Here is a 22,565-nt window from a genome sequence, read left to right on the forward strand (position 1 = left end):
ACAAACGGTTCAAAAGTTATAAGCAAAAACAGCCATTTTTTGTATCTCCGGACCAGTAGGTGGCGCTGCGCCGAGACACTGCATGTTGCCTCAAGTCATGCTTGTGATGACATGTACCAAGTTTGGTTTGAATACGATAAAGCGTTGCGGAGATATTGCCTTAAGAGTGCTTTTGCAACCGCTACGTAAAATTTGTTTGCGCGTTTATCGCAAATGATTTGACGAATCAACTTGATTTGCAAGATTTTTTGTCAGCATGGTCTGAAGATGATCTGGTTCAATTTTCGTGCAAATCGGATGAACCGTCTAGGACGAGTTCGCAAAAGTAGGTTTTTCGGTTAATTAAAAATGGCGGGAAAATTATTATGACGGAAAATGACGTCATAGGGTGCAATCGAATTGTCTTGAGCCAAGGAATCAGAGGAAAAAAGAATTTCGTTTCTAGCCCTTATGGTTCAAAAGTTATTAGCATAAACATGAGTCTAATTTTGGACTGATGGTGGCGCTAGAGGGATTGAGTTAGAGACTCAAAATTTGCTATGGTGACATTTCAGACTGTCCTCTATTAGTGTGCCAAATTTCATAACTTTTTACCATACGGTTCTATGGGCTGCCATAGACTTCGTGGCGGAAGAAGAAGAAGATGAATAATAATAATAATAGGAACGGGAACGGTTTCAATAGGTGCCTTCGCACCTTCGGTGCTTGGCCCCTAATAATAATAGGAACGGGAACGGTTTCAATAGGTGCCTTCGCACCTTCGGTGCTTGGCCCCTAAAAACAAAAAAATGCAAGCTTACATAAATACATTATAACAAAGTTACAAATAAAATAAGGTCTTACAGTAGAATTCAGGTACTTAAATGTAAAATAACACTGTATAAATTAAATATAGATTAATCTTTTTTTAAAGATGTGCTTTGTTGTTTGATTAACATTAATGACACAGCCTATAAAAATCTGCTGCTGTCACTTTAAGAGCTAATGCACGGATCCAATATAATGATACACATCCGATTTCTCTCTCAACTGTTTACGTTCACTTAAGACATAACCGACTGTTTACATGAGAGTACTTGCAGAGACGGGTATTTTGACATAATTGTGTGAGTATGTGTCCTTCAAGCGCAAGGAGATTTGAAAGAGGAATCATCTGAAGCACGCCTCTCTCTGTGTGTCCTTGTTTTGCAATCGAGTTCTCTTTTGCCCCTTCTTGTGCTTGAATGGTGTAAAATCACTTCAATCTGTAAATTGTCAAGAAAGAACGTGAAAATTATAAACTTTCACTCTATGATGGGTAAATTTAGCAATGAATCCATGAATCACATGCGTGCCGAACTGTGGGGATCATGGATCAACTGCAATCGTCATGAAACTGGTGGTTTTCTTAAAGCTGACCGCTTTGGCCTGTTTCTATGTAGCCTATTTATTTCCACCCGAACCGGCTCAACTCAGTTAAAAAATGCTCAATGGGAATTTTCCTAACCCTTCACCTTCACTAGCACCACCTGTCGAGATCTGTTAGTCGTGGTTCCTTGCAGTAGCTCACATTCTATTCACAGTATTTATGTGCACGTTTCGGCAGTAGCCTTCACTCATGCAGCAGCAGCAAGATAGCAGATCTAGTCTGCCAAGACTAAGCCTATATTATATTTTTTGTTTATACAGGCTGAATAAAAAATATGTGGTGTTATGAAGTTAGAACCAGAAATCGGTTGGAAAATAATTGGATGTTGCTCTGCTTTCCAACATCTTATCTTGTGAATACTTGATGCTGAGTACGGTATGTATTGTTTTGATGAATGATGTGCTTAATTCTCCATTACTGCTCTTTCGAAGATATACATTTCATAAAGCGCTCGTCTTCCTGTGGAACTGTCATTCTCTAGTTTTCGAGAACACAACGTTCATACGGCCAAACAACGCTACTATGAGATCCCTTCTGCTCTTGACTAATGAGACATCACTTTGCTTCAGGATTTCTTTAGCTTGTAAGGACTAAAAGTTTGTGTTGGCTTAGAGATTGAACCTCTGCTCTCGTGTGAGAGAACTGAATGGGTAAGCGGTATGAAAATGAAAGCGAATGTGATCTGTCCCAGTCAATGACAATCCATCATTTAAATAAGTTTCTGAATCTTTTGCTGTTACCCTATCAAATTGTGAATATTAGTATTTTTTTTAAGATACTCTGCATATGCAAGTGGACCACACACATTTAGGTGACATGGGATAAATCTAATTTTGTGTACTCCTAAGCGGTGCTCAAATTGAATCAAGTCTTATGGGGGGTTCCCACTCTTTTTGGGGGTTGGTGTGTTGAGGGGTTGTGGTTAATCTTGCAATATAAAATATATTTATTTATAACTATATAACATTTATTAAGACAGGTTTACATAAAAGAACAGGCTTTAGTGGTGATCAGTGACACACGCACGCACACATTCAAACACACACATGCCAAGTGCTTATACACTGGTATCTGCCCAGGGACTACAGTTGAAAATGAGCCAAGTTGGCTAAACTGGCACATTTACATAAATGTTTATTAATGTGCACTGTCCCTGTAAAAACAAAACAAAAAAAGAGAGCAGTATTGTCTTGAGCTTAGCGGTCTTAGATGTAGGGGCGTTAACATTTGATATATATATATATATATATATATATATATATATATATATATATATATATATATATATATATATATATATATATATATATATATATATATATATATATATATATATATATATAATACGATCATAGGTATGCTATGAATTTTGTGTGTATAATGTAGTTTTCCAAATACTTTGAATAATTTATAGGAACAATTTATTTGCTGCATTATCTAGTGCAGGGGTTTTCAATCTATATGTATTTAATGTATAAAGACTCATTTTATAGGATTTAAATTGTATACTTTACCAATTTAAAGTATTATTAGGAAAATGTTTAGTCATATTTAAAAAAAATTTTTTACTTATTTATTTTAAACTAATTTTAATATTTTATTTATTTTAACAACATTTTTAATTATTTAAATGTATTTATTTGTAAAAAATATATTTATTTAATAAATATATATACACTCACCTAAAGGATTATTAGGAACACCATACTAATACTTTGTTTGACCCCTTTCGCCTTCAGAACTGCCTTAATTCTACGTGGCATTGATTCAACAAGGTGCTGAAAGCATTCTTTAGAAATGTTGGCCCATATTGATAGGATAGCATCTTGCAGTTGATGGAGATTTGTTGGGGCCATTTTAGTACAGTGAACTCATTGTCATGTTCAAGAAACCAATTTGAAATGATTCGAGCTTTGTGACATGGTGCATTATCCTGCTGGAAGTAGCCATCAGAGGATGGGGACATGGTGGTCATAAAGGGATGGACATGGTCAGAAACAATGCTCAGGTAGGCCGTGGCATTTAAACGATGCCCAATTGGCACTAAGGGGCCTAAAGTGTGCCAAGAAAACATCCCCACACCATTACACCACCACCACCAGCCTGCACAGTGGTAACAAGGCATGATGGATCCATGTTCTCATTCTGTTTACGCTAAATTCTGACTCTACCATCTGAATGTCTCAACAGAAATCGAGACTCATCAGACCAGGCAACATTTTTCCAGTCTTCACCGGTGGGGTCTTCTGCTGTTTTAGCCCATCCGCCTCAAGGTTGTGCGTGTTGTGGCTTCACAAATGCTTTGCTGCATACCTCGGTTGTAACAAGTGGTTATTTCAGTCAAAGTTGCTCTTCTATCAGCTTGAATCAGTCGGCCCATTCTCCTCTGACCTCTAGCATCAACAAGGCATTTTCGCTCACAGGACTGCCGCATACTGGATGTTTTTCCCTTTTCACACCATTCTTTGGAAACCCTAGAAATGGTTGTGCGTGAAAATCCCAGTAATTGAGCAGATTGTGAAATACTCAGACTGGCCCGTCTGGCACCAACAACCATGCCACGCTCAAAATTGCTTAAATCACCTTTCTTTCCCATTCTGACATTCAGTTAGGAGTTCAGGAGATTGTCTTGACCAGGACCACACCCCTAAAAGCATTGAAGCAACTGCCATGTGATTGGTTGATTATATAATTGCATTAATGAGAAATTGAACAGGTGTTCCTTATAATCCTATAGGTGAGTGTATTTTAAATTATTTTAACAGTTTTTCTCCTAGCATTCCCTTGTGGTCCCCGGGGGTCCCTGGACCCAAGTTTGAAAACCCCTGAACTTGTGCAACGTCCAATGGAATGAAAATGATTAATTTATACTGTTTACACTCGTCCTCTCTGTTTGTAGCTAATACTGATATGAAATTATTTAAATTCAACTCTCAGTAGTGAACATTAATGGTAGCAGATGGAAATGTTTGATCAGTAGTTAAGTGCCTCACGGCTCACTACTGATCATTAGCATAGTCGTGTTGCGTCTGTTCGCTGTAGCTACAACAACCACGGCAACATTTCTCTTTCAAAACATATTAAAGCTGATTATTTTGAGGGTTTCAGAGTTTTTTAAGGAAACTTAAAACTGAAAAAATGACATAACATTGTGCACGTTATGTAATTAAAAGCAGAATGGCTTCTTCTCAATCTAATTTGAGTCAATGAATACATGAATTCAACTACGAATTAAGATAAGAAATAGTGTTTATTTTGGCTTACTCTTAGCTTGAGGATTTTATTGTAATTAAAATGCCACAGATCTCCATAGTTTGATATAGTCTCAAGTGGTTTTCAGGGTCCAAAAATAGACGGAAAATGCCATGTCCTATGAAGAGACATTAGTTGAGATCTCAGAACATCATCACGGTTGAAGAAGCATCACTAATCATAATGAATGCTTATTAGCATCTTAATGATAAAGTATGGTAGCATTAGTGTGTATAAAATTAAAATTCTGATTGTAATACAGGGACATTAAGATGTGGATTGTATTAAAATAGTCATTTTGCAGCGTGGGGTGGAGAAGAGAGCGCAGGAGGCAAATGGAAGCTAATTATGAGTTAATTATACACGCCTCATTAGAGCAACGTGCTGTGGTCACATGACATCTTTTCCCAATCCACTCCTTTTTCATGGAAATAGTGCAGTGAGATTTGTTTATGCACGTGAATAATGAATCGGCCAAAATTTGCTGATATTTTAGTTGTTCTTTTCTGTACAAGAACTAGTACTAGAAGATTTTGGGATAGATTTACATATAAAATATGAGATTGTTTTGGTATCTAGGAAGATATGGTTTTATTGTGAGTGGCTGTGAGGTCTGAAATAGATATATATATATATATATATATTCTCATTATTCTTTATATTTGAAGTATTTTTTTCCTTTATTTTTGTAATTCTCCAATCCGTTTTAATTAAATGTATGTTTAAAGGGTTACTTCAGCGATTTAGCATTAAGCTTTGTATCAGTAGAAACCCGGTAGTATATTCAAATTAATTGTGGGTTCATGAAAACACAACTACAAAACGTTACAATGACAAACTCACTTAAATAGGCGCATTTCGCTTTGAAACCAAATCTTCTGCAATCATCTGGTCTGTTCCTCACTCTCTGATGAATGAGATCTGACTCCTGCTGCGTTTGTGCAGCGACTCTCGTTCGGCTCGTGCAATATTGAGCAGACACATTCAGTTTTTAATATTAGTGTCTGTTCTCTAACTGAACTAAACTATTTTATTACTATAAAATCAAAACGACGGTGGGGTGGTGCCGCGGTGGGAAAGAGATGTAACCGGTAGGCGTGGCTTGAGAGTGGCCTCGTAGGGCAGCGACGCCAGCGCATTCTGAGAGTTGTTGTCTTTCATCCGTATGAGCCAAAAATACATTTTCTGGCTTTTCTCAGTCTAGAAGGCACCAACTTCTAAAATAATTTCACATTTCTACTACATAAATGACCCAATTTAAATACACATTCACCTTTCCAGCGGTGAAGTATCCCTTTAAATAAAAATAATAAAAATAATGTATAACATAAAAGTAGAATGGATGGGTGTCATTCAAAGCAGCATGGTTACTTCTCAATCTAATTTGAGTCAATGAATACATAAACTACGAAGGACCATTTGTTCAAACATGAAATAACCTTAAAGGAATAGTTCACCCGAAAACAAATTTTTAATGTTTATCTGCTTACCCCCAGGGCATCCAAAATGTAGGTGTCTTTGTTTCTTCAGTAGAACACAAATGAAGATTTTTAACTCCAACCGTTGCAGTGTGAAAGTCGTATAATGCATGTGAATGGGGATATTTTAGAGTATGAGAGCAATGAGAGTAAAAAAACATAGACATACGAATCCATATAAAACCCTGCAGCTCGTGGCGACACATTGATGTCTTAAGACACTCAACGATCGGTTTCTGCGAGAAACCGAACAGTATTTATGTTATTTTTTTACCTCAGACGAATGTCATCTTGTATTCCCAGCGCCATAACTTCCGGCGAATAAGGTCAAAATACTGGTGCGATCAAAGATATATATACGTAGATGCCTCTTTCGATCGATCCGCGCAGGCACTAATGAGGAATCTATGTATATATCTATGATCACGCCGGTAGTTTGCATGTATTTTTACCTTATTCCCCGGAAGTGATGGCGCGGGGACGGCTGATGCAGAGCCATAGAAAAAAATGAAATACATTTTTCAATATGGATATTTTTCTTACACAAACGCATCGATTCGCTTCAGAAGGCCTTTATTAACACCCCGGAGCCGTGTGGAGCACGTTATTTGACAGATGCATTTTTTATGGACTTCAAAAACAGAGCAACTTTTACTGCTATTATAATGCTTGGATTAGCCAGAACATTTTTAATATAACTCAGATTTTATTTGTCTGTAAAAAGAATGTCGTAAACACCTCGGATGACAGGAGGGTGAGTAAATCATGGGCTAATTTCATTTTTGGTTGAACTATCCCTTTAATATATGAAATAGTTTTGGCTTACTCTTAGCTTGAGGATTTTATTGTAATAAACGCCACAGATCTCCATGGTTTGGTATGGTCTCAAGTGGTTTTCAGGGTCCAAAAATAGACTGAAAATGTCAACCTGCAGCTACAAAGCAAAGGTTGCTCTCATGATGAAGTGTGTATGTGCGTGTGTTCGTCATTCTGGTCTCAACAGACTCTAGTCAACCAACCCATGATATTACACACCTGCAACTGTTTTACAAAGCACTGATTATGCTTTTTTGGACATTTTCAACTTTCTTTTAATGTTGCTGTTTGAGCATTAAAAAGTCTGCAAAGTTACAAAGTCACTAAAGGGGTGTTATTCTCTATATCATTGTTCTATATCTCTTTATATTCTAGTGTTCCCCAAAAACAAAATCAAGAATTAATTTCCCCATTTTCACCATAAACCTCAATGTAGCCATCGTCACTGTGTCAGGGATTATTGATATTGTTCTTGTGCCTCACTGACAGAAGTGGTAAAATAACTGTGATCTGCTCTTGAGGTTTATAGCAGAATGGTAACAGAGGTTGCCTTGGCAATGACTCAAAAGTTTGGCCTTCAAATGAGACCGCCGATGGAAGAAGATTCTACGTTTTGATCTATTTAGCTAATCAGATCTGCGTTTTGCCTTTTGTTCTTCTAGTTGCACTTCTCTTTGCATTTCATACACCTAGTAGGATTATGTATTTAAATTTGTATAATTGCATACACACAGAGATGCAAAACGCACACAGATTTGCATTATGAGTAAAAGGATTATGTGTGGGTTTGGCTTTAGGAGGCACACAGCATGTTGATCTGGGAATACTCCTGAGACCCCAAATCTTCTCATTACTTCACTTCCTTTCATTTCACAAATGACTGAACTCTGTCAGTGTGATTATGAGTGAGCATCTCAACCAATCCATTAACCTGAATTTCAAATGTTGAGTTGAATTGGACTCTGTCAGTATGTTGAAATTGACATCTTCGTCATTCTCGGGTAGCATCCATTGTCTTTGGTCATAGTTTCCTGAAACGCAAGCGTTAGCATATGGGTGTGGTGGCAAAAAACTAGGTTTGTCGATGGTGGGAAGTCTGGGGAATTAAATTAAAGATGCCACGATTCTTTATGATTAGTGATGATTATATCATTTGAGATCAGGTTTGGACTTTTGGGCTCAGAATTGTGGTGAATGAGGTGAATGTTTTTCCAAACCTGTGATCATAAAAGCATTTTACCCATTTTGTCTATACAATACAATTCTATGGGGTCCAAAACAGCATTGGACCTCATTGACTTTCATTGTGTTTCGCAGAAAGTTTGGAACAACATGAGTAAAACGATGACAGAATTTTCCTTTTTAGGTTGAATTATCCCTAATGCCTCTCTTACTCAGCCGCCAATAGCCTTAAGATCATAAAATATCATGACATACGCTACAGATGGTGGGATATTGATCCAGAAGTCATTAGGTGGACATTAGTTGAGTATTACATTGCAGTTGGTTGATGCATATAGTGTATAGTTAATGCATAAATAACTAGTGTTTTCAAACAGATGGTGTCATTCTGTCTTTTATGTTTCTAACAGCAAGGCTCATAACATTGCAACATCAATACCGAAGGGCTCTGAACCAGACCCTGTAATGTATACATTAGCCAAAAGTTAATAAAGGGGCGGAGCTTGCCTTATCACCGGGTGAGGCCAAGTGAGAACGCCTGGGTTTAGTGCAAGCTCCAGATATTCAACTAATTATTTATTTACTTTTAATTTGTTAGTGTTTCAAAAGTTTGAGGCCAGTAAGATTTATTTGAATGTTTTCTAATTAGAAATATAAATCATGCTAATATTCTGATTTTCTGCTCAAGAAACATTTCTGTTGCCTAATCATTTGGAAACATTTTTCAGGATTTTATTTTGATGAATAGAAAGTTCAATAGTGACCAAATTTTATCAATGTATGTTTCATAGCTTTGGCGCCTATTAGGTACAGCAGCTTGTACTGTTTTTTTCCTCTGAATAATCATGTGTGCTTGTATTATTCACACGTGTAAGTCGCTTGGGATAAATGGATCTGCTAAATGTAAATGAAAACCTCTTATATGCAGGATTTATAGTCTTCCAATGTCTCTCTAAACTGCTTTATCATTCTAGGATGCATTAAAAACAAAGACAGTGAAATAGAGGTGGATTTCTGCAGTGATTAATGAGTGTCTATGAGGAAGAAATAATGAATAAAAAACACAGAAATATGAGATCTACTAATCCCTGCAAGTAACCTTCGCCTCATTTGACTTCTACTGCATACAGTGTGCCTGGAGGGAAGCCCACAACATGGAGAACACTGCGTCTCTCTCTCCCTCTCACACACACACACACACAATGCAGAGAGAGTTACACACACAAGCTGTCAATTGTAATCTACAGTATTCGCACATGCAAGACATGCATAGTTCCTTCCATGCTCAACAAAGCACACACACACACACACACACACACACACACACACACAAGCTAATCATATCCAGCCTCTGCTGCTTCATACCGCTCATTTGCTCTGACGTCCTAGATGGGAGGGGTGTGTGTGTGTGTGTTTATGGGAGTGTGCGCCATACAGCTGAGAGAAAACTAGTGCTTATACACTGGTGTCAGGCATGAGCCACTAGTTATTGCTGCCGTCTTAAAGCCACACCTGCTTGAGAGTTTAAACCGAGAGAGAGAAGAGAGAGAGAGATCATGGACAAGTGTATTCAAATCCCTGCAGTCACCAGCTGAGCACCATTCGCTGCAAGTGGGCTGCTGTCATACGCTTGCTGCTCTTATATATTCCTGCCATTTCCATGATACTGTGATTTTTCCTGCTGTGGATTTTCTGCGGTACTTCATGAACACCCGGGATAAAATGTAATCGACAGCTAAACTGATTCCCATTTGCTTTTTGAAAGGCGTCTCGGACTGGTCAACATACAGGTGGATCGCTTCGTTTTTTTGGAAGAATTAGACCATAATAATAAGCCAGTTCGGACTGTATTGGAAAGGACGCTGGATGTTACAGTGTGTGGCAAGATACAGTGGACTGGTTGTGGGTCCAGGGGAAGATGCCTGCTATCCTAGTGGTCACTAACATGAAGTCTGGACTGCCGAAGCCGATCCACAGCGCCCTCCCCATCCCTCAGGTGCCCACCCGGGCTGTGGTCCCCCGACCCTGCTTCTCCAGCCCCCCGCAGAGCAACACTCACCTCCACCTCGGGAGCACCTGGGCACCGGGCAAAAACTACCATCCTGCTGACAGTGAAGAGGACACACAGGTTAGACTGATGTGTGTGTGTATTTAGTAGTGTGAGGCGTTTAGGGTTGCAATAGTTTACTTGCAGTAAATAAATACACTTTGATATGTATTATACAGAAATTCATATACCATGATATTTACATGTTACTTTTTGTGGTAATTTTTGGTACCATACGTTTATTGTTATGGTGCGATTATCAAAAAAAAGGGGAAAAACATGTTTTTTGTTAATATTTTTTTTAATTACAACATGGTCAGTTACTGTACTATTGCATAAAAGTTAGTGTGCACACATATTACATTTGTGCCTGACACGATTTTAACATATCGTAATTTCATCATATTATATCTGTATTATTTTGTGTAAATCTTGAGATTTGCTGAAGATTACATGTCACGTGTATTAAATTATTAGTGTATTTAAAGATTAACTTTGTGAGTGTTTGATGATCGCAAAGGTATTCAAATGTAAAAAATAAATAATCTAAATGCACAATTAGATAGATAGATAGATAGATAGATAGATAGATAGATAGATAGATAGATAGATAGATAGATAGATAGATAGATAGATAGATAGATAGATAGATAGATAGATAGATAGATAGATAGATAGATAGATAGATAGATAGATAGATAGATAGATAGATAGATAGATAGATAGATAGATAGTGATTGATACTGATCAATTGAAAACGTCTAATATCAGTTGATCAATAAACTGTATTGTGCATACTTAGTATCAAGGACGTCTTATATGGCTTTATTCAGATGCTCAAGATAGATCAGCTCTAAATCTGTGTATATTTCTCTTACAAAATAACATTGAAATTATGCCATGGTTCAGTGATGGTAATACCATAGTACTTTGATACACACCATGACACTGAACAATTATTATTTTCTGTTACCATTCACTGTATATTTAATGGTAATACCATGGCACTTGTTTTGAAAGGCTATTTGAAAAGTTTTTTTTTTTTTTGCAGCCTGCTGGTGTTCAGCTAGTGTGTGTGTGTGTGTGTGTGTGTGTGTGTGTGTGTGTGTGTGTGTGTGTGTGTGTGTGTGTGTGTGTGTGTGTGTGTGTGTGTGTGTGTGTGTGTGTGTGTGTGTGTGTGTGTGTGTGTGTGTGTGTGTGTGTGTGTGTGTGTGTGTGTGTGTGTGTGTGTGTGTGTGTGTGTGTGTGTGTGTGTGTGTGTGTGTGTGTGTGTGTGTGTGTGTGTGTGTGTGTGTGTGTGTGTGTGTGTTTGTTCTCCAGTCAAATCTAAGCAAGCCAGTGTGGCTCGGTTTATTTTTGAGTTAGTAAGTCTGCTAGGCAACCCTGGAGACATCTCTCTCTCTCTCTCTCTCTCTCTCTCTCTCTCTCTCTCTCTCTCTCTCTCTCTCTCTCTCTCTCTCTCTCTCTCCCTGCAAACATGTTCAAATGCCATTTAAGGCTTTGTCAAGGGAAAGGAGAATGTGTTCTTGTGTGTGTGTGTGTGTGTGTGTGTGTGTGTGTCACCTCTGATAGGAGGGTACAGATTGAACGCAAACTGATCTAAAAGAACCCACGAGCCATAGCTTAACCTTTGGGTATGTGAATATAACGAATAAAAACGGACCAGCATGATGATTTCAAGTGTGTTTGTGTGTGTGTGTTTCAGACACGTAATCTGACTGTGGTTAATGTTATTTATCACTGCACGCCATTGCACAATCATTTTGTTGACGATGCACATTTAAATCTGCAGCTCTGGCTCATTGACACAAGCTTTAGCAGAATCAAGTGTTATACTGAGAAACAGTAAATTTAGCCGTGTGTGGCGATCAGCTGCGCTGGCAGTCTGTGTTTAGAGATAGTAGATGATGCATGTGTGATGTGTGAGTATATATAGTATGTGTGTGTGTGTGTGTGTGTGTGTGTGAGATATAGCCAACATTGTAGCTGAGTGTGTAATACCTGCTTTCTAGAGATTTTGTTTTGCTTTGGCATTTCAGGAAGAAAGAAAGAAATGCTGTTCTTTTGTGGTTTCTATTCATCAACGAATCCTGACAAAAAATGCATCACTCTTTCCACAAAAATATCACACAGCACAACTGCTTTCAACATTGATAATCATAAGAAAGGTTTCTTGAGAATCAAATTAGCATATTAGAAAGATACAACTATCACGTTTTGCATACATATTGCATCAAGGGTTAAAGTCGGCATGAAACAAAAGTTGCCATAGTCTTCCCTATTGTGATGTATATCCAAGGCTTCTCGAATTAGAAAAAGTGTAGGACGGTTTGATTGGATGGTTGTGGCTTGCTATTGGTCAATGTTACATGAGTGACAGGTTGTCCCGCCCTCACTCCACTAAACACATCATCAGAGAAGAGATGTTGCTGTAAGAGGAATATTAAGTTATTCTAATAAAAAATGTTGAGGGTACATGGATTTACATGGTGACTTTAAGCTTTAGTGAGTCAAAGAGTGCAACTCAAAGTATAAAACTAATCCACTCAATTAACTCATGAGGTTTTTGTGTTCGTACTGTAGATTTAAGGGATTATGCTGAGTGAAAGAATGACTGAAAGAAGTCAGGGCAGAAGGCATATTCAATCCATGAGGAGATGATCTGTGATTGATGAGATAGTCTACAGTGCTCTCTAGTGCTCTAAATATGTACTGCACTCTCTAAATCTCTCTCTTTCTCTCACTGTGTCTCTTTCTCATGTAAGTAATTACCCAAAATGATTTAATTTAGTCATTATGAGTTTTCAACAAGATCTTTAAAACAAGTATACAACCAAAAAAGGTCATGTCTGGTTTGTGGACATTTGGATTTGGGGAATCATCTTATGCATCAAATAAACACTGGAAGTGAGAATGTGTATATAAAATAAACACACAAAAACACTGCATATTTCCAGCCTTTGTGGCCATCTGGTAAAGAGATTAAATCCGTTCTTTAAAGATGTATTAATTCTCATACTGTATTACATCTAAAGCATGTTATTAAACTTCACTGAATCTTGTCGCTGTCATCCATTAATGAACTGATACAAATTATACCATCTACTACAAGTTATTACTCTTTTTCAAATGAGTAAAAGCTCATTTAAAAGCTAATTTAGTTGAAATATGCACATTATTATTATTTAAAATGTGAAATATTATTACAATTTAAAATAAGTGTTTTCTATTTGAATACATTTTAAAATGTGATTTATTCATGTGATGAATAATCAGCATCATTACTACAGTCTTCAGTGTCACATGATCTTTCAGAAATCATTCTAATATGCTGATTGATTTGCTCCTCAAACATTTGCACACATTTCTTATTATTATCGATGATGAAAACGATGATGTTGAAATCGATTATGTTTTTTGTGGAAACCATGAGGCATTTTTTTCAGGATTCTTTGGAACTTTTGAATAGAAAGTACAAAAAAAAACAGTAAATACAAATCTTAACACATATAAATGTCTTTACTGTCACTTATAATCACTTTAAAGTAAAAATGTTTTTGTATGCCTTGTTTATATATATCCTCTGCTACTAAATCAAAGCTCTGACACCTTTATTAAGCCATTTATTCATTTAATATTTATATTGTAGTTGTGCTTATTGTTGTGGTCTGTTCTTTTCCTATCACCTGTTACATGTATTGTAGCATTTTTTTCTTTAACTTGTTTATTTGATCTTTAACTAATTTCTATAAGAAATCAACTTTGTACAATTGGCATATTGAGCACCTTCTTTATTCTTCTGTGTATTTTTTCTCTCCAGTATCACACTTGCACACACTTGACTGAAACCCATGCCTTTGTGCTCCTGCTCATTGACTTTAATGCTCTTTGCCCTGGAGGCTTTGGCTTTGGCTCTTTCTCCACATTGATTTGCAGGTGATAGTGGTTTTAATTTGCTAATATAGTGGACTGGCTGTCTGCACTAGAGCACTGAATAAGATAAAGGATATTACCATAACAATAGAGCCATGCATTTGCACGAGCTTCCCACCTTCATGCTTTCACCTGACGGTCACTTGAATTTATACATTTAAAAAAAAAAAATTATCACCACAAAAAGTAGGAAAAAATTTGAGTCTTTATGCATTTTCAGAGGATGCATTCTGTTTTTTTAAAAAGGATTGTTCGCTCAGTCTCATCACAGCAAATGATTGAAGTTTTTTGGGTTTTAGAATGAATATGATAGCCTTACTGTTATCTATATGCTAGTGTGCTTCTCCAAAACAATGACCAATTTCATATTTAAAAGATATAAGCTTTCAAAACTTCAAATATGGATCAGTGAATTTGTTGACATCACTCTGCACTTCAGCTTCTCATCAGATTTTCTGTCCAATCAAATGCTCTCTTGAATCTAAAGCTTCCCGCCCCCTTAAGCTACGGCTAAAACCAGTCACTTGTTCACACATTTGCTATTGTCTACATGGTGAATGGCACATAGTGCACTATACTTGTCCTACCTCAGCTGTTTTTACTATTTGTTAAATATAGTTTTTTTTAGTTCAATAAATGTTCCTTTTTTAAATTGTAAATTTTAAATTGTTATCATCCTGATCATTGTGTCATTTTTATGTTGTAAATTGAGGGAGCAAAAGCAGTATCGGCTCAAGAAAATCGGCAGCCCGTATCGGTCATCGGCTAAGGCTGATGAAAAAAAATCTGTATCGGCATCGGCACTAAAAAATCCATATCGGTCGATCCCTACAAAGCAGTGTATGTAACAAAACAATCTGATACTTGTCAAATCATCTGTGCATCGAGTCTTGGAAAATAAATGCAAAATAATAGACCTTTTACTTTGTTGTTCATATATACGTACGTATATATACGTCCTGACAGATAATTTTTTAATGAATAAATAGGACAAGTTAATACACTCTAAAAAATGCTGAGTTAAAAATAACCCAAGTTGGGTTGAAAATGGACTAACCCAGCAATTGGGTTGTTTTAAATGTTTGCTTAAAACAACCCGATTGCTGGGTTAGTCCATTTTAAATCCAACTTAGGTTATTTTTAACCCAGCATTTTTTAGAGTGTAGGCTTCTTGGCATTTATTTTGGATTTATTGTCAGTGCTGGGCTCTCAGTTCACATGGGTATGGTACTTTGGTAACTGTGTTCACCGAAGACCATTTTTTGACCCAGGAAAAAGCCTGTGCGCATAGCATGCACTCCATGTTTTGAGTTAAATTTTCCTGTAACATGTACACAGCCAGCATCCTAATACTGTAAGAATATGCAGAGAGTCAGCTAAATCTGAATGCACTGAGCGCGCAAGACTTCACCACATTCTGTCACCATCTGTTTCTACTGCCGTAACACACCACTGTTCCCTAATGGCACGAACGATACTAAGCAGATCTCTGTGTGAGAGTACTTTTAAACACTTTGGAAGCTTGTTTTTGGTGATGTGTGCACAGCAGGTGTCTTAAATGCATGACAAACCGCCTGCGTTAGTGCCTGTGAGATTGTGCGCGCGAGAGCTTCCTTTGAGGCCTCCTTTCAGAAATGCAAAAGAAAGACTGCAGCCCGTCCTGCTCGATAGAACTCAACAAACATCTAATCTCAGCGGATCAAATAAAGTTTCCGTTTTTTTCTTCTTCTTAAAGTGTCTTGCAAGAATTTGCATATGAAACCGATGATGTTAGGCATAACAAACATGCAGATACCGAAATAGATTAAAGGAGAAGATGGTTTATGCAGATGTTTTGAAATCTCATCTCAGTTTTGAAGAGAAGATTTGAAACCTTTTATTTAGATATTGAATTCCTCTGAGGACATTTACAGCACAAACCCTGAAGATGTTCATAGTTTTAAAACAGAATTACATGCAACCCAAGTTATTGTTTTACTGACATGAAGCCAATTTCTTTTTGCATACATTTTTTATGTGGTAATAAAGCACCATACATGTTATTATAAATATTGATTATGTTGTACATTTAATATATTTCATAATTATGATTACGTACATTGTAAATATTTAATAATAATATTTTTCATATTTGATATAATTTATTAAAAAGTTTTTCTACAATTTGCGTTTTTTAGAGGCAGAGAAGGTTATTTTGATGACGATTAAAAAAAATTATCTCGATTTTTTTATTTGATTTTTGACGATTGTATTAATTTGTTGTTTGACATTTTTTATTTGGAATTTTACAAAATTAAAGCATTTGTAATATATATTTTTTTTATTTACTTACCATTTACATACAATAAAGAATGAAAATAAACAACATCCTAAAAGTAATATCCAACCTAAATACAATAATTAAATAAATCAATAAACGGGGAAATCAAACTGTATTTTTTTTGGAATGTATTAGTTGACCAAAAATGAAAATTGTCATAATTTACTCCCCCTCATGTCGTTTAAAAACTATATGACTTTTTTTGTTCTTTGAACACAAATTTTGAAAAATATTTCAGTGCTTTTTTGCCCATGTGATAAATCAGTTGGGTCTGATGTTGTTTGATATTTAATATTTTTGTGCGATCTAAGAAAGAAAGTTAAACAGGTTTGGAACAACATGAGGGTGAGTAAATGATGAAATTCTTCTTTTTTTATAGGTCTACTGTCCCTTAAAGGGGCAATTGGGCTTTCAATTAAACTTGGTTGCCTATACAGTAGAAAAGCTAAAGAAAAAATGGATTACCTGACTAGAGAAAACAGAAAAAAAGGCTGCCGTCTTCCCTTTTACCAATTAGGAAGGAAAACTTCAACACCCATAATGCACTGGGCATGTTGCCGTCCAAGGTCACTCCCACCTGTCTGCTATAACCAGATTAAAAAACTGCCTTGGTTCAGTAGGACATACTTCTCAGCAAACTTTTAGTCATAATAGTGTCGACTTTTTTTGTATTTTTCCCTGTGCAGGAATTTAAAGCGTAAACGTTTCGCGGGAGTGAATTACTTTCGGTTTCCAGTGAAGGATCCAGAGCGTTGTAGGCAGTGGCTAAAGGCTGCAAAGAATCGTAAATAAGAAGAGAATGCCGTAAAATCAGAAAAGAGTAGTTAACATATTAAACTGGATTACTACTAACAGTGTTTAAGGCCATGTGGAGGGCAAAAACTGAAAGAAACTAGTTCTGTCGATTCCGCCAAACCCCTCGAAGCAAAACGCTGTCCCAAACAGGTAAGACAGCTGTTGCCATAGTGTTCCATTTTTACCATAATGCTGTTTAAAGAGTAGACAAAATACAATACAATTTTCAGTGATAAACCTACCCTTAAATAATGTTCTGTTAATAACACTCTGTTGATTCGACTGTCCGTGGGCAGGGATACAAAAATGCAGTAGTAGTTCTTACAAACACCACGGAGCTGTCAAAAGTTTTTTTTTTTTGACACATTTGCGTCATCCGGTGGACTTTTGCTAAAAAAATAAACGTGAATTTCTCAGCTCAGCTAACACGGAGAATGAGTAAACATTTACATATACTACGGAGAACAGACATTATAACAATACAAAGCGGGTTGAAAATCGGCAAAGTTACCCTTTGAAGAAAGAAACTGAGGTCAATTTGGATTTCATCTTGACTTTACATCAAATGTAAATAACTAACTGTAGAGACATTCATTAGATTGTATAAATGATATGATTCTAGACTGAGTGTCTTCTTGTGATCAGCATATGTTTAGTTGTACTTCCTCCATCTGTCCTTGGACATGTCAATCAAGACATCTGTCATCCTGAGTGTCTGTGTTTAGGTCTCACCCTTTTGTCTTCTCTTTATGGCACTCCATCATAGAAACGCCACCACACCGAGAAACATGTCGTTATGTGTCCGGATGCTGCTTGGTAATTTGACTGCAGATCTTGCGTGACGTGGGCGATGTGAACATTATAAAGGTCAACATGCATTTGTGAACAGGTCGAGGTGAAAGGTCACATCTGATGAAGCTTTGAGTGCTTGACCTTTGTCGGTTCATTTTGCCGGGAGAAAGTGTGAGATGTGATGTTTGCTTAGATATAGGTTACTGGTTTGATTTTGGCTGAAATTATTTAGGTCCTCACTTTGAGCAGGTGGATTCCGGGTAGGATCAGTTTCCTTGCATTTAGGTTGCGTTTCAGTTCTCTTGGTTCTTTTGTTATGGACCAAAGAAGAAAATAATACATTCAGTCCTGGTTCTCTTGGTTCTACCTGGTTCGACCATTCTCAAAGTCATTTTTAAGACCGAACCTAAAGACAAAAAACCCCCCCAAAAAAACAGCTATGACGTATATTTTGCGATGGAACTTACCGGACATCCAAACCAATGCTGTGTGCTGGGCTAAATGCACTTGTTGTATGTGTGTGTGTCACATATTATGGTATTTTTACCAGCTGAGAACTCGTGTAAAGGAGTCAAAACGAAAATCTGCTGCAAGAAGACGGCGGTTCAGACGCCTGTACCGAACTGTAATGGGCAATGTAGTTCCTATGATGAGAAGAACTAAGTTTGAGCGTTCTTTCCTTTTTAGGGTCGCATCTTGTGATAGACGTTTAGATGTCTTTGATTGCTGACAATATCAATGATAAAACAAAAGCTTTTTTTAGATCAACAATATAAGCAAAATTGGATTGAAGTGCTATGTTATATGTTAGGAATAATTATTTGGAATTATTACTATTACTGCTGGCTGTGTTGTGGTTAATTTTACATGAAATGTAGCAAAAGAGGCTCATCAACATGCAGTAGAAGCACTGCAGGAGGAACTTATTCTAGCAGCATGTTCACATCAGTTCTCATCATGAGTTCTCCATAAAACACACTTTCATTAGCCGGTTGGTAACTATGGCAACCATCCTCAGATGTTACTGTGATGTTGTGCATGTAGGACGTCTAACATCACAGTTGCATTTGTATCATGACTGCATCATTTTTTGTCTTATATTTTATGTCTTTAATTACTTTTTATATTTGAATTACATTAGGATAGATAGATAGATAGATAGATAGATAGATAGATAGATAGATAGATAGATAGATAGATAGATAGATAGATAGATAGATAGATAGATAGATAGATAGATAGATAGATAGATAGATAGATAGATAGATAGATAGATAGATAGATAGATAGATAGATAGATAGATAGATAGATAGATAGATAGATAGATGGACGGACGGCCGAACGGACGGACGGACGGACGGGTGGGTGGGTGGTTGTTTGGATGGATGGATGGATGGATGGATGGATGGATGGATGGATGGATGGATGGATGGATACACAGACAGATGGGTGGCTGGGTGGGTGGATGGATGATAGATAGATAGATAGATAGATAGATAGATAGATAGATAGATAGATAGATAGATAGATAGATAGATAGATAGATAGATAGATAGATAGATAGATAGATAGATAGATAGATAGATAGATAGATAGATAGATAGATAGATAGATAGATAGATAGATAGATATTAGATAGATTCATGTAATATCTTAATTGTAAAATGTTACTATTATAAATTCAATTCAATTCAATTCAAATTTATTTGTATAGCGCTTTTCACAATACACATTGTTTCAAAGCAGCTTTACAGAAAGTGCATTTCATAGATGTACAGTAAAAATGTTAGAAAGACAATGTTAAAGAATAATGTTCGAAAAAGTTAATCAATCGTGTATTAATTTAGGCCATAACAACGCTGGCGTTGAGTCGTCTCTTCACAGGCGTCGAGTCGTCTCATCACAGGTGTTGGGGCATCTGAAGTCTCCATCAGAGGCTGGATACAAACTGGAGCTGATGAACTATTTACCTCGGGACTAGTGTCCCGAGATAACAACAGAAAAGCAGATGGGAAATGATTAGCGTAGCTGCTGTTCAGAATATTATATTAATGCTTTTGATCCGATTTAACTGTAGTATAAAAAGATAATTATAATGTGAATGCTTGGCTAAAGAGATGCGTCTTTAATCTAGTTTTAAACTGGGACAGCGAGTCTGAACCTCGAACAATATCAGGAAGACTATTCCAGAGTTTAGGAGCTAAATGTGAAAAAGCCCTCCCTCCTTTAGTGGACTTAGATATCCTAGGAATGACCAGAAGCCTAGAGTTTAGTGATCTTAAAGAGCGCGATGGATTGTAGGGCGATAGAAGATCCGTTAGATACACTGGAGCTAAACCATTTAGGGCTTTATAGGTTAGTAGCAATACTTTGTAATTGATACGGAACTTCACAGGTAACCAGTGTAGAGATGATAAAATTGGTGTTATATGATCATATTTTCTTGACCTAGTAAGAACTCTAGCAGCCGCGTTTTGGACTAACTGTATAAATATCAAATATGTTACAATACCAACAATTACAAAACAGCATAAAATATTACAATATATTATATTCATATGTTTTTGTATATGTATTTTTTTTGTTTTTAATATAAATATTTACAGTTCATATGTTATATTTTTATATGAATAGATTGTATTTCAATATTAATATATGTTTTAAATACCATAACCAAATTTTATTACAACATTATAACATTATAACAATAATCTTAAAAATAATTCAAACTTTCTAAGGGGTTTTAAGAACATTTTTACCATTTTAAACTTGTTTGCATTTGTTTTCTTCAGATTTTTTCCTCCAAAACCTACTATTACCATGGTATAGTTTGTAAGGAAGCGAAAGGAAATAATCTAAAATGCTTGCTAACAGGATCATGACATCAGCAGTTGGACATTCCTTACAAGTGTCTCTGCATGTCTTGAGTTCACACAGTGCCTGCAACAACTCCAGCAGCCCCTCCACCACAGGCTCTATTCTCTTTCAGGATACCCAGGGTGCCTCTGAATCCCTCCTGATTTTGTGTCAGAGCCCCAGAAACCCCATATGTCCCACCCACCCCCTAACAGCCTGGCAGTGGGGACCTATCCACCCCCCTAACCTCCCGAAAAGCAGATGATGGGGGTCTCCCAAAACAAAGAGCCCTCTCCACAGGGCGAGCCCCCTCATTGTCCGCACATACTTGGATTTATTTTACCATCCATTGGCAGAATGAATGGCGAGCGTAGCCTGTGATTCAAAGCTGTTGTTTTTTTAATGAGCTTGTTCGCTATTGCCCGACACATGTAGCGTCCGCCACATATCACTCGGCACTACAGAAGCACAATAAATCTGTTGAAATGTTCAATGTGTTTTTCTCAGACTTTGATTGAGTTGTAAAGAGGCAATTAGCTTTAGATGAGCCTGATTTACGGAGAAAACTGTTATACAAGTCATCTGAGCTGCGACTCAACTCTTGTAGGATTGATTTACAGTAATGTTTAAATGTTTAATGTTTAAAACCTAAAACCCAGTGAGAAACTAATTCTATGCTTAAAATATTGTCATTTTCATCCATTCAAATTACAATACAATTATATATATATATATATATATATATATATATATATATATATATATATATATATATATATATATATATATATATATATATATATATATATATATATATATATATATATATATATATATATATATATATATATATATATATATATATATATCAAATTAATTAATAAAATATTTTATTATATTATAAAATAATAAATTATATATATATATATATATATATATATATATATATATATATATATATATATATATATATATATATATATATATATTAAATTTAATTAAAATTATATAATTATATAAAAAATATTTAATAAAATAACACACACACACACACACACACACACACACACACACACACACACACACACACACACACACACACACACATATATATATATACTGTATGTATATATATATATATATATATATATATATATATATATATATATAATGTATATATATATATATATATATATATATATATATATATATATATATATATATATATATATATATATATATATATATATATATATATATATATGTGTATTAGATGAAAACTGAAATTATAAAAAATAAAAGAAACATAAATCAGTAAAAACTAATAAAAATATTCAAATAAAATAAAATTACTAAAATGTCAAATAAAATTCCAATGAAAACTGAAAATATAAACAAAGTAGCTTATTATTAGATACTATAATAGTGTATAAATAATAATACTATAATAGTTGTATTAGTTGTATTTAGTTTAAATATATGGCTCTGTTTGTCAAAATAAATTCTGTCAGATTAAAATAATAAAATAGATAAAATTAAAATACAATTAATTTAAATATAAGTTTTTTATTAAAAAAATTATCCAAATTATGTTTTGTTAGTAGTCCAACTTTTCACCCCAACTTTTTTAGCTTGACTTTATTGACTTCATTTAACTTCATATTAAGTGCAGCTTGCTGCTTTGC

At 35.7% G+C, this 22,565-nt stretch overlaps 1 protein-coding gene across 3 annotated transcripts in view; it reads left to right on the forward strand.

The window, feature by feature from the left end:
* The first annotated feature begins 9,544 nt into the window (after window positions 1-9,544).
* Window positions 9,545-22,565, forward strand: part of nav2a (neuron navigator 2a) — a 118,114-nt gene continuing 105,093 nt past the window's right edge. For 2 of the 3 annotated variants that reach the window (XM_079810922.1, XM_079810923.1), the window contains exon 1: window positions 9,545-10,264. In XM_079810922.1, coding sequence (XP_079667048.1) covers window positions 10,055-10,264 — 210 coding nt within the window. In that variant the 5' untranslated portion in view covers window positions 9,545-10,054. The remainder of the gene's footprint in view (window positions 10,265-22,565) is intronic. The other variant, XM_079810924.1, reaches the window with a different exon arrangement.

This window comes from Gobio gobio, assembly GCF_949357685.1.
Source record: "Gobio gobio genome assembly, chromosome: 2".
Classification (NCBI taxonomy): Eukaryota; Metazoa; Chordata; class Actinopteri; order Cypriniformes; family Gobionidae; genus Gobio; species Gobio gobio.